Source organism: Schistosoma mansoni, chromosome 1 (assembly GCF_000237925.1).
Source record: "Schistosoma mansoni strain Puerto Rico chromosome 1, complete genome".
Classification (NCBI taxonomy): domain Eukaryota; kingdom Metazoa; phylum Platyhelminthes; class Trematoda; order Strigeidida; family Schistosomatidae; genus Schistosoma; species Schistosoma mansoni.
In genome coordinates, this window is record NC_031495.1 from 40,011,883 (window position 1) to 40,025,794 (window position 13,912).

General features: G+C 36.6%; 1 protein-coding gene across 1 annotated transcript; it reads right to left on the reverse strand.

Annotated features, from left to right (window-relative positions):
- Positions 1-12,548: 12,548 nt before the first annotated feature.
- Positions 12,549-13,776, reverse strand: Smp_041320 (hypothetical protein; the record flags this gene model as incomplete). Its single annotated transcript, XM_018794400.1, has 2 exons — positions 12,549-12,613; positions 13,653-13,776. The coding sequence occupies 2 exons, from the start codon at positions 13,774-13,776 to the stop codon at positions 12,549-12,551; spliced, it is 189 nt and encodes a 62-aa protein (XP_018648816.1).
- Between the last annotated feature and the right edge of the window lie 136 nt (positions 13,777-13,912).

Consider the following 13,912-nt stretch of genomic DNA (forward strand, 5'->3'; position numbering starts at 1 on the left):
GTACAACTTTAAATGGGAGTGGACAGAGTAGAACCTTACATTTAACGGGCTTTCGTGTCTAGTAGCAGTGGATCACCAATATCTCCAGGCAGGACACTAGGCGTATTATTGATAATAGAGGAAAAAGAAATTGGTAAATCATAATAAGATATTATCCTTAGTTCTTAAGAATAGGTCAAGTTGCCTAATAAAGGACCCCTGAGAAGTCACTTGGACTAGCTCATCCGGCAAAAAATTCCAGCATTCTACAACCCTTAAGGAGCAGACGTTGTGTCTACAATCCGTTCTGTTGTGTTGTGTCTCTAATTTCTGGGTGTTGCCCTTTAGGTTTGTGTTGGAGCTAAACTTAAAAAGGTGTTTAAGGGGATATCCAGAAGTGTTAAGGATACTGTAAGTGATAAGAAGGTCACCTCCAAGACGCCCTTACTTTAACTGGCAAAAGTGATTGAAGGCATTCTTCATAATGCTTGAATTTGAGTCCCTGTACTGATTTCGTGGTTCATCGTTAGATACATTTCAGAGTCCCATAATAGGACGAAACGGCAGCCCAGCGCTTCCAGGTTTTCCATGGTGGTCTAGCTTCAATTGACTTGTAGCTGTAAATAATTCCCCACAATCAATAGCTCTTTAGGTGTTCGGCATTGGATGCTGACCACATTGTTTTAAGTGGACTTGTTTAACTGAAGGCTTTCGGTCATGCATCCGCGCCAGATCACGTTACGAACCGGCGTGTGACACAGCTCCTACGTTCACTAGCCAGATTAGAGCAAACGCTTCTCGATATATATAAATATATCTTTCCGATCTCTTCGCATCTAACTTCTGATTTCGATTGGTTGGAGAAAGCTTCGAATACAGAAGGTGTTACTGGTTTATAGTTACAAAAACTAGAAAACTAGTCGTATCTTCAGTGGTAACCCTGACGTGATCTGGTACACCAAGCGCATAAACTGTGAGTCTGTTCCTTTTTGGAACTTCATTATTAATTTTTTTTCTTTATTTGATTTATATATATTGTGATATACCTTTTTCGGATACATTTTAATTATATATTTCTCGTTCTAATAATATTATGACGGAACGGACACCTAAGGTTTTTAAGTTATAATCTATTCCCCAAGCTTCGATTCAGTTAACGCCTTTTTGGCCTGACAATATCGAGTCCTGGTTTTGCTACTCAGAAGCTGACTTTTGCGGGCATGGAATCACGGACTCACGCTCACAATTCCTCGCGGTAGTTAAGGCATTACCGCGCGAATTTAACAGGTACGTAACACCTAGTATGTTTACTAGTGATGTTCCGGAACCTTACGAAACACTCAAACGGTCGATCCTAAAACGCGGAAATCTAACCGATCGACAACGGTTGGATCAATTCCTTAACAATATCGACCTGCAACATGGTTCCGTGACGGACATGTTGTTAAGGATGAGAGAAGTAATGGGTCAAAGAACCTTCGACGAAGGCCTATTCAAACAACTTTTCTTATCCAAACTCTCAAAACAGGTGCAGGCAGTTCTCGTCTCGTTCCTAAACAACGCCGCAGACGAACTAATTGCATCTGCCGATCAAACCCTAGAAATTACCAAATCCACTATCGCCGAGGTCTTTTCGGTCAAAAAAGCCTCAAACGACCCCGAATGACATCTCTGAATTATGTCATACTCTCACACGCTACCTTCGGTTTCGCAATGGTCGTAGTCGGTCAAGAACCTCGCGATGAATAAGACTCCGGGAAACTTCCAAGCCCGTGTGCGTTAACGGCAACCGTGGCCGGCGAACACAGCCGTCTGTTATGTGTCACGGATGTGACTACGAAAGTTCGCTGCCTCTTCGACATCGGCGCAGAAGTTAGTGTGCTTCCCGCGAACTCTAACGACAGACTTCACGAGTCTCTTTTAAGTTTACAGATGGCGAACGGAAAACCGATCGCCACATATGGTAAAAGGTACGTCTACCTTAACGTAGGTTTACGCAAACCCATCTACTAGATTTTCGTTGTTGCAGATGTTTCTATGCCAATCATTGATATAGACCTGCTACAATACCACAATCTACTAATAGACACACGCTCACGAAGGTTAATAGACGGAAACACTAAGTTATCTGTTTGCGTAACTCCTTTTTCTGGTTGCGGATTATCCCCAGTCACAATTAAGCATGCCATAGACCCCTTATATCAACCATTACTCGATAAATACTCCGGGATATACCAACCGCAATCGAAATTGCCTTGTGTAACCAGCAATGTTACACATCACATCTCGACTGCAGGACCACCGGTATTCTCAGAAGCACGCCGACTGGCTCCCGAAAAGCTTAGGTTGGCTAAAAACGAATTCGAACACATGATAGACTTAGGAATAATTCGACCATCAAATAGTCCATGGTCATCCCCATTGCACATGGTCCCTAAAAAGGACAGCAATGATTGGCGTCCAACTAGTGATTATCGGCATTTAAATGCTAAAACCATTCCCGATCGTTACCTGTTGCCTCACATTCACGATTTGACAGCTACCTTGAAAGGTACAACTGTCTTTTCGAAAATCGACTTAGTCAAGGCTTACAATCAAATACCTATGGCAACTGACGACATTCCAAAAACCGCCATCATCACTCCTTTCGGCCTCTACGAATTCTTACATCAAGTTTACAACCAAGAGTTTTTCAACCTTGATGAATCCGTATGCTGCTCAGTAAGATTGTCTACCGCCTCGAGGTGTCCATTTGGAGTCATCTACAGGCAGCCCACCGCTCATATCGAGCACAACAATGGTATGCTGGAAAGACTAACCCGCTCTACTCGTCTCGGATTCACTCATATCCTGATTCTAGGGGACTTCAATCTTCCTAGAGTCGATTTCGTGAAAAATACGTATATTGGAGGTGAAAACTCAACTGAAGCTCGGTCCTTCAACCTCATTGAGGATCTGGGATTAATCAAAAACGTGAAGTCAGCAACTCGTTGGAGAAATGATCAGATGCTGTCACGTTTAGACTGGGTATTCACAAATGAAGAATCCCTAGTCGACAACCTCTCAATCTTGACTCTCCTGGGGGGAAGCGATCACGCCGTCATAGCCTTCAGTCTTACCATCAAAATTGAGCTAAGATATCCCACCAACAACAGGTGCTGGAATTTCAAACAGTTGAATGTGTCAGCTTTACACGATTATCTACAACAGGTGGATTGGGATGTCCACCTTCAACTTGAAGTGGATACTCATTGGGATTTCCTACTGCACACGCTCTTATGTGCTGCAAAGCAGTCTGTTCCTTAAATCGTCCCCAAAACCCACAAGCAACCTACAGTTATCAAGAACCGCACTCTTCGTTTGCTAAGTCGCAAAAGACGCTGTTGGGTAGAATGCGAGCCAAATGATAACAGCGGCATGTACAAGCAACACAAACATATAAGGAACATATGCACGAAGGCAATAAGAGAAGACAGGTTTCAGTACCAGATAAAGCTTATCGATAACTTTGTCTCCAATCCGAAAAGCTTATTCCATTTTGCAGCCTATCTTCGACAAGCCTAAACTGAAGTTTCCCAACTGCTAGGTCCAAATGGTCCGACCAATAACGACGGTGATGGTGCTAACCTTTTGGCTGAACAATACTCTCGGACATTTCAACCGATTCAAAACAACTGAATTGATGAAAGCTTCATCCGCAACTGCACAGGACTTTCTGAAGTGAACCTGAGAGCTGACTTGGTGTACCAGAAACTGCAGCGTCTAAGAAAAGACACTTCTCCTGGCCCGGATATGGTTCATTCTGCTATGCTGAGGGAAGCAGCTTTAATCCTGGCCACACCGCTTAGCGTGATGTTCTCACACTCGCTAAGTCGGGGCAAACTACCGGAAATTTGGAAGCTGGCTCACACCACACCAATTTTCAAAGGAGGTCGACGCAGCGAACCCTCAAGCCACCGACCAGTGACCCTTCTCTCTATACCTTCAAAAATTATGAAGTATCTGCTATGCGACGGTATACACGACTACTTATTACCCTTAAACTTCTTCCCACCCCAACAGCCTGGTTTTGGGAAGAGTCACTCTTGTATAACCAACCTGCTGAATTCGGTGGACAGATGGACAAGCATCCTTGATCACAAGGGGCAGGTTGACACCATTTACCTTGATTTCTCAAAAGCTTTTGATAGGGTCAACCATTTATGTCTTATCAATAAGCTCAAAAGATTGGGTATCAAACCACCTCTAATAGACTGGCTTACTTCATATCTAAAAAATCTACATTTTAAGGTCAGGGTTAACTTCACTTTTTCTCAGGCTATGGAATGTCCTAATGGGGTCCCCCAAGGTTCATTACGGAGACCTCTTCTCTTCTTGGTTTGTATAAACGATCTTTCACAACATGTGTCGTTTGACTTATTATTTTTCCTGATGATGTTAAACTTTGGAGAGAGGTACGCAACCAAGGATATATACTGGCACTTCAGGAACATCTGACTCGACTTCAAAGTTGGGCAGATGACAACGGACTTATCTTTAACACTTCAAAGTGTTAAGTGGTCCATCTGCAACATGTTGCAGACTATAGTTAAAACTTAGGAAAGTTCTCGCTGGAAGTACTCCAAGTTGAAAAAGATTTAGGTGTGCTGGTACCCTGCGATTTGAAGTCTTACGCTGTGACAAAAACGCCTTTCGAGCAAACCTCGCACTGGTAATTTTGAAGCGCATTTTTGGCCACTTTGACGGAAGAACTTTCCGCATAATCTTCAACAGTCTTATTTTTATCCATTTAGAGTACGGAAATATAGTATTTCCTCCCTCACTCCAAAAAAAGAAAAACACTCTGAGAAGTAGATCAGAAGGGGTTTCGTGGGGATTTTCAGTATTTCCACTGTTGAAATAATGAGCCAATTGAAGCTAGACCACCATGGAAAACCTGGAAGCGCTGGGCTGCCGTTTCGTCCTATTATGGGACTCTGAAATGTATCTAACGATGAACCACGAAATCAGTACAGGGACTCAAATTCAAGCATTATGAAGAATGCCTTCAATCACTTTTGCCAGTTAAAGTAAGGGCGTCTTGGAGGTGACCTTCTTATCACTTACAGTATCCTTAACACTTCTGGATATCCCCTTAAACACCTTTTTAAGTTTAGCTCCAACACAAACCTAAAGGGCAACACCCAGAAATTAGAGACACAACACAACAGAACGGATTGTAGACACAACGTCTGCTCCTTAAGGGTTGTAGAATGCTGGAATTTTTTGCCGGATGAGCTAGTCCAAGTGACTTCTCAGGGGTCCTTTATTAGGCAACTTGACCTATTCTTAAGAACTAAGGATAATATCTTATTATGATTTACCAATTTCTTTTTCCTCTATTATCAATAATACGCCTAGTGTCCTGCCTGGAGATATTGGTGATCCACTGCTACTAGACACGAAAGCCCGTTAAATGTAAGCTTCTATTCTGTTTGAAAGCACTTGACCATTGAAAAGATCTACAATTTGAAACATGGACTTGTTTCCGCTGTACTGTAGTCTAATTAAATATTTGGAGAGACATTCTCTTATGAAAGGGTTTGAAAATCGTCTACCAAAAACATTCCGTGAGAAAGTAATTGAAATTAGCACTCAATTACTTCGGCAATTAAGAAACGACTAGTTTGTACCATCCCTGTTTACCTTGCTCTGCATGATTTGTTAGAAGAATTAGGTAATGTGCCGCCAAACTACGAATGTTTATTTCCAATCTTAGGACCGAGTCTTATGCCCACCATGTACCGGTTTTCAAAGCTAGAAAAAATCCTTCAAGAAGTAAGTCTACTACTAAAAGTTCGATGGGTACTCGGACTCTCTGTAAAGACAATATTGTGGATTGATATTATTCGTTGCGTTTAAATTAACTGATATTGTACATAAACACTGAAGCAGCAATCTTGGTTGTTCGGCTTTGAATCATGCAGAGTAGCTCAAACCATGGTCTTGGCGTAGCTACAAATAGAAAACTTTTATCAATGAATCTCATACTATGAAATAAAAAACAAGCCTGTTGTTTATTGCGGATATCCTCGATTGTCTAAATTTTTGTAAGATAATGACAAATCAAGCCTCTTATTTAAAGTAAAATAATAGACAGTTGAACATACCATGAATTCATGTCTAATATTTAGTCGAGTCGTTCTGATAGGGAAATTTCCTTTTCTACAAATTTGTTAACAAAGACTTTGCTATTATATTATTTTGAAGACCGTTTTCTCTCAGGTTTTCTAATTCTTTTGTAATACCACGTCGGCTTTTGTCAAAACGCTCGGATGTTTTGATTGACTTTCATCAAGTGTAAAAGATCTTCTCTTTGTTATGCTAGTATTGTTTCTGAAGAATCAATATAAACTAGAATCACATAGTCCCCGTACATCAAGTATTAGGCTCAAGGATCGTTGATCGTGTATGATAACCATTAACCTGGGTTTTTTTCTTGACAAACCATGATGATTCATTTCTAGAATTAAATTTGGTAAAAGATTGATTCCTAGAAATGAAACTTGCATTTTAAAATTTGCGTTGAGGTACTTTCTACTGACTTAGAAATTTAAAGATTATTGTGATATCGACCCAGTTAGGTAGCTATGTACAAGGCAGAACTTAGCACATCAATGGATAGGCACAAGATCTCACATCACACCAGTTACGCGAGATGAAATGATCAAGGTGGGTTCAAACTTGGAAGTAGTACCAGCCCTAGTAAAAGAGATTATTAATGACAATTATGATTTAAAGAATAAGGATGACTTGAGGGGAAACAAGTGGTAAAATAATTTTAAAACTCTAGAGGAGGGTGGGGAGTAAATCCATCTGGAACTCTGGAAATGACTCTGATAAACATTACGTGGCATATCAGACAGGTTGTTATTATAATCCCACGGATCTTTAATACGTAGTTCACAGACACGTAATCAAATATTCAAGGAAATCTACTGTCAGACATTAGTAACCTAGTAATGTCCTCTTCTCTTGAAGACCACGTTCCGAAGCCGTATAGCAAAACAGTGCAAGGAGCTCCACATCATATTAGCCTTCGGTAATCTGATAGTAAACTCGCCTACATCAGCCGCGTTTATTTATATTTCAAAATGCTGTCTTTAAAACCACTAGCGAATAAGATGGTTGATTAAGTTAACATACTACAGGGAAGCGTTTTAGCTCGTGATTCACAGCTGCAATAAACGCTTTTTTGATACAAAGTATTTTGTCATATAGGTACGTTATGATTGGTTCTTTAGTTTAAGTTTCAATATTTTTTAGCTAAATTGTTATGGGTTATTTAATAATTTTGAAGCTTCATCTAAGCTGTAACTACGTTTTTAACAATAAACAAAGACGTAGAAATAATTTATCTCATTCGAACTTTCCAGAGGGATGCCTTTACGTAAAATTGTGAAGTGTTGCGGTATTTCTCTTTGGAGTTGTTCTCAACTCAATGCACGTAAAGCGCAAGTGCAAAACACGGCAACAGGCCGATGTAATGCATATTGGTCGCGAGAAGTTACAAAGCATTTACACAATGCATATACGTAGCCTTTAATTGTCTGCTTGCATCTTCCGGTGTGTCCTATAATCTGAATTTTCTTTTCAACTGACCTCCAAGTGTTATGCGAACGCCTTGCTTTCGACGCATTGAAACTCCTCAATCCGTTCGACAACTGTTGCAACTTTGACGACACGCTACGCTATACACTAATTACAAACATCGTTGTGAGTAGAGTCTATCACACAAATACCAAAGTTTCGCTTTGAATCAACAAATCCTTTGCTTTTTCACAGCTATTCCACCTAATAAACAAGCCAATAAAGTCGCTTATTCTGGAACTAATCAGAAAGTGTCTATAACTGCCACAATATGTCTCAGAAGAGGATGTCGGCAAATCTATCTCGATCGACACTAATTCGTTTCATAGCAATTGTGTGTATTTCTTGTTTAGACAGACATTATTGAAAAGTTTCCAATAATAACCAAGAACTGAGAAGTCGATATTGTAATACAAATCACTGATCAGAAGTTGAATGGCACCAGAGTGATCTTTCTTATTAGGCTGATTATCCTCTAGTCGTAACTTCAGTGACATATCTTTCAGCAATAGGAATAGTATGCGGAGTTAAAATAAATGTTGGGAAATAACTATAATCTCTGTGTTATATAGTCATTTTGAAGCTTCAATAGCCTTATCTTTCAAAAATGATGTTTATTAAATGTTCATCTGACGTCAGTCGTAGGTTTTATAATGATAAGTTAATTAGCTATGTCATATCTGCTTGCCTGTAAGTCAGTATCCTTTGAACAAAGAAAATCTTGTTCTGATTGCACTCATGTTTGTTTATATATTGTAGATAATATTTTGTCTTGCGGTTGAAGTTGATATACTATCGTACGACGATGACATAAACTCTATTATTGTTGAAGTAATTTTCACAGACATTTTATGCATCCCAGAGTGAGTAACCACATCTTATACAGCTTTTTGAAGAATTCACTATAACAATAGCTACAAATTTACTAAAGATTGTTTGACTGTCATAGAAGGTGTTGTTATAGGAATAACACATGTTCATTTTTTCACCAAAGCAGTTTTGTATTCATGTCCAGAACATCTTTGTCCGGGAAACGATACTTACTTCATCCAGCATATAACGGACGTTGATAAAAGGTTGGAGAGGTAAGGTGTTTGAAAACTGTAACTTATTATTGAGATTCCAATGCAAATTTTGTTATACAGAACTGAGAGAAGAAATAGAGAAAAGGCTATTCTCGAGTGCGTTAATAAGTTTCGAAACTTTTTAAATCAGAACTTAGACTGATTGTCATACGAAACAGGACAGTTTGTTCTTCGATTTATTTATTTTTATTTGCAAGCTAAATTTTCATTTTAGATATTCCCATTTACAAGAACTTGATTTCTCGTCTTCACATTCCTTTATAACGAACTAAATTTACTTTCCATCTTATTTAGTCGATACTGTCATCTTGTGAAGCCGATAATGCTTAATTGCACAAGGTGTGCTTACAGTACTTTAAAACTTGTATCTGTTCGAAACCAACCACATTTGCAAAACATGATTGTTGGCTGACAAATAAGTTCTATAAAATAGAATATGGAAAATAGTTCATATCTGGTAACTCACTTGATTAGAAAAGCGTACTTAAATCCAATACGAAAAATGATATTTATTTACTCATTTGGATGTCGGTTTATCAGATGTAAAACGTCCATACAAACTAGTGATACTACAATTTAGTGATATTGAGTAATTTATTCTCTGAAATCTTAAAACGCTAGGCTTTTTATTATTTTAATTACATAGTAAAATAAACGGTGCTCAATATTAAAAAAACTGCACTCAAGCATTGAATCAGTTTAAAACCACCTTTATTACAAGTCTTAGTTAGAGATATTGGTTCAGCTTACCACCTGGCACATTTTTCATCGTTTTAACACACGAATGATGTATTGGTCAGCCAGTCAGCTTTAGCGTAGGACCAGGCACATATATGCATCCGTCTAAGTCGCCATACCTCATTCATACAACAAGATGAACACCAAATTCATAGAAGTAGTTACTTCAATGATAGTAATGTTTAAAATAAAGATTGCGTATAGGGATATAATACAGAAAGAAAGAATTAGTTTGTAGAAAGAAAGGTACAAAATAATTTTAATCTAACGGTTTAAGTAAAGACAGAGAGTGTATACACTCACGCCATTGTGGTCGATTCTGAGCCATGTCACTCAGAGTCTCAAAAATGAAGTATTGAACTAAAGGAACTATTTCAAGAACCAAATTTACTTATTGGTAACTAAGGAACTAGGAAAATGATCCGTCTACTTGAGAAATGCAAAAGAGATCAGAATTTTAAGAATCTTGATGAAGCCATTTACAAAGAAAACCGTTAAGCTTTTAACAAAGAGCTTTGGAGTTTTCTTATAATTCGGTAAGAACATAAGATAAATGATCATCAAGCTAAAAAATAAGTTTCCTAAATTGGGGCCGATATTCTTGAAGGAGAGTAATAAAGTCCTACTTAATTTAACACTCGAAAAGTTAGTTGTCAAATCAATATTTCGGAAGCTACAATTAGTATTTGCAAACACATATTCACAAACTGTTTCTATACAAGCTGGTATTTACCATTATTCATCATCAACGGAGTTCAACAAGCCCGCGTAGTGATTCGTTTTAAATGTGACATGTACTGGTCCATATGAATCACTTTTCGAATCATTTCTTACAGAAAACTATTTTTTTATAATTAGAAAGCAGTAAGTAATATGAAAAAGTTAAACGACTTCCAACTGTAAATATTTCTGAGTCCCAAACATACTGTCTGACCATTGAATTTTGTCTAATAAGGCTTAAACAGTTAGCTAGTAGTTATATTGGTGTTCTAGGCGTAGTAATGAATGATGCTAGTAATAAAATTATTGCATCCTGATGAAAAGAAAGGTGCAGACATCTTGACATGTGGTTGTTAGACTGGGAAGGATTCTCAGCTAAAACTAACATTATTTAAACAGCATAATACTACGGAAACAGTAAAATTTCGCATTTATACGAAATACAAAACTAAAATTATTGTTGAATATCCCATTTCTGATGCTTAGAAAGAGTGGCATTTCTCTTACTACCAAAACGGGAAGACGGATCAGAAATTATCACATTGAATAGAAGCATCAAATGCACTGTTTATGGTAAGTCTTCTCCAATCAAAATGTAATCCTAATGAATAATATGGTGCATTATGTTAGACAATTTTATTTTCTCAAACAAGTAAAACAAGTTTAATCACTGAAAGTTTATTGTGAATAAGCCATAAGTAACTAGACAGTCTAGTGCTTCAGAGTACCAACATGTAGGTGCAATCTTAGGAGAAAAAAATCTATGGCTTCATCAATCACATATGCATTGTAAAAAAGGTCGATTTTGCCCAGTTTAAATGTGTCTAAAAATAGGGTTATTTACAAGATCTCAGCACAATCACAAACTTAATAAATACGTTTTCAACCATAGACCTGTTCATACAAGTGCTAATTCAACAAAGTTTAGGAGAAATCTTTAACAATTACATCAGTTTAAATTAAAGTTGTTAATAAAAATGTTGACATATATTGTTATGAATATTTCCATGAAAATGATATGTATTCTCTACAGCTTTTACGCGTCATTAACATTTACAGCTGCAGAATATGTACGAATATAATACATATCTCAGAGATAAAAAGACGTTCAGCAATACTTCTATCTTATCAAAAGCTGATTTGCAACTGAATTTATGTATAATTTTCGTGGTTTGTTTGCCACTCTCGGGTGATTATTATAATGCTGCGTTTTACAATCAAATTTGATTTGCCTTTTTCATTACCACTCATATACCAACAAATGACACATTTTTTATAGCGTCAAAATTTTTTTCGGAATGCTTTTAGTCATAGAATTTTTATTGAGATAAATTAATAGACTTGTGATATAATAATTCTTTTTGAGTTGAACGTCAAAGTAGATACATAAATCCATAAGGACCTCGTCGAAATGATGGAAAAGTTGGGCAATTATCAAGAAAGTTAGCTATAGATAACTTACATGATAAATTAATCGATTAATATTGATTGAACCACTTAATACAGACCAATGAGTAAAGCTGGTTGAAAATAAATATTTCTTCGCTCTATTATACTTCATGTAAATGTTAGCTGTATACAGTTTCTAAAGTTTTAAACTTATTAAATTTGTTGTTTACAATTTCTAAATAAAATATAATTCACATACTTCTAGGCTTCAAAAGAGTTGATTTCATCAAGTAATAAAAAAATGTTAGAAACAAGAAAAAGAACTGTTCGTTGAGCACACGCTTCTCGTTTCGACGCTGATACACCTCTTATAAAGCGCTTGACATGTACTGATGCTGAAAAAGTATTCTAATTCTAAATTAGTTCAGTAAAGGTTCTTGACAGTTCTTACAAAAACAGGTGTAAGATGCATAACGTTTAAATACAAATTAGAGAAAAATTAAAAAAAAAATTAGGCTTGGTATTTCTATGATTAATAGACTAGGTTTAAGCTATTTTCTAATTAAGTAACAATGCAAAATCAAATAAGTGCGATGCTTTTTTGCAGATAAACTAATTTCCAAACTTAAATTCGGAAGAAGATGCTTCATTTCTGGTGTTCCTTATTTAAAAAAAGCTGGTCGTTCATACCAATGGCAGTTCAAGGTATGATTGATTACATCAAATTTAAGTTTCTGATTTGTTTTCAGGTTTATGGGATTGAAGATTCATTTATTAGTTCCATGGACCCTTGGAAATGCGTCCTCACTACAATTGTAGAAAGTTTACCTAACTGTAAGAATATATAAGAAGCTAATTGGTTACTTATTTCTAATCACTTCTTTTGCAATCTTACGGTTTTTTTGCTGAATGACAAAGAACCAGGTATTAGTGACTAGCATTTACGTTGGAAAATTAAAATAGAAATGTTTAATGCAAAAATAAAGCCATTTATTGACGCAATAAAAATTAAAGCTTTTTTGCAAATGGATTAATCACGTTACCGTTTGGAGAGACAGAGTTGATAAGTTGAACTATCAGTTAAAGTAGTGTGACGAAAAAACAAACTTTACTAAACAGACTATAAATTGATATAAATATTGTCAGCAAGAAGAATGGTCGTCGAGAAGCGAACAAGAGTTAAGTATATAAGTTATCCAACTTTTGGCGATACACTTTCTTACGTTTTCTACCTATAAAAATTGTTATTCAGAGGACAGAAATCGAAAAATAACTTCCAGCTCCAAAGAATGCACACCTTTCTGTTCATTGTGTGATTCGCATCATGAAATGAAATAATCTATCATCGAAACGTGGTCTTTTATTCGCTAGTCAGGTCGTAACTCGTATCATATACACCACATACAATTTCTTCAGAAATATAGAAAGACGAATCAATAGGTCTTCTATACAAAATCCTTGTTATTATTAGAATCATAAGATAGAAAACCGAGTATTTTAATAATAATAATAGTAATAACAATAATAATAATAATAATAATAATGTAGACAACAGAAACATTCAAATACAGACCAAAAGAATTTGCTTTCCCAACGTTTTCCATAATGTTTACGTATAGTGCAAAAAGAAACTACAATATACTACGTGTATATTTGCTGCTGATATATATTCGAGGTCATTTTAAGCTAACATATCTGTCGCACTGTAAACAGGGTGACGTAATGTGTCGATTCTTGCTAGTCTAATACAACCACTTTTTACTCTACACGTTTATGACATGAAACAACCATGGACTGGTGGTCGTACCATGTGGGTTACGGTTCTCCTTAGCCATGATCAACCAGTTATCAAAGGAGTAAAGCTTTCTAAAATATCCCTTCAGCACGAAGGATTCCTTGGCTAGTCATCATTGTTTTGCAAAATAGTGTGAAGTCCAATAAAATATCTTCATAACCAGCAACCTCCTGGATGAATAAAAAATGAAAACTTCAGACACAACAAGTGTTTAGGGATATATACTAAACCAAACTTAACTTAGCTTCCGTATTCATGGTGTACTATTTTATTTATGCAATGATAATGCAATGTAATGGTTTAAATGGAGTATATACTTTGGTAGTGAATTAAAATTGTATGGCTGATTCTCATAACCCAAATAACTGTTCTTAATATTAACTCTGTCATTCCAGATGTTCGTGCATATGAATTTGGCATTGCATTCACGTTCGCATTCATGTTCTTAGGTGAGATATCTTTATAGTTAATTTGATATTCATTATTATACAGATAATGTTACGAAAGCTGGCACTTTTTTCCTATTAAAGTGGCTTCTACTCTTACTTCTCGTTCAAAATGAATTCACAGAGCCTGT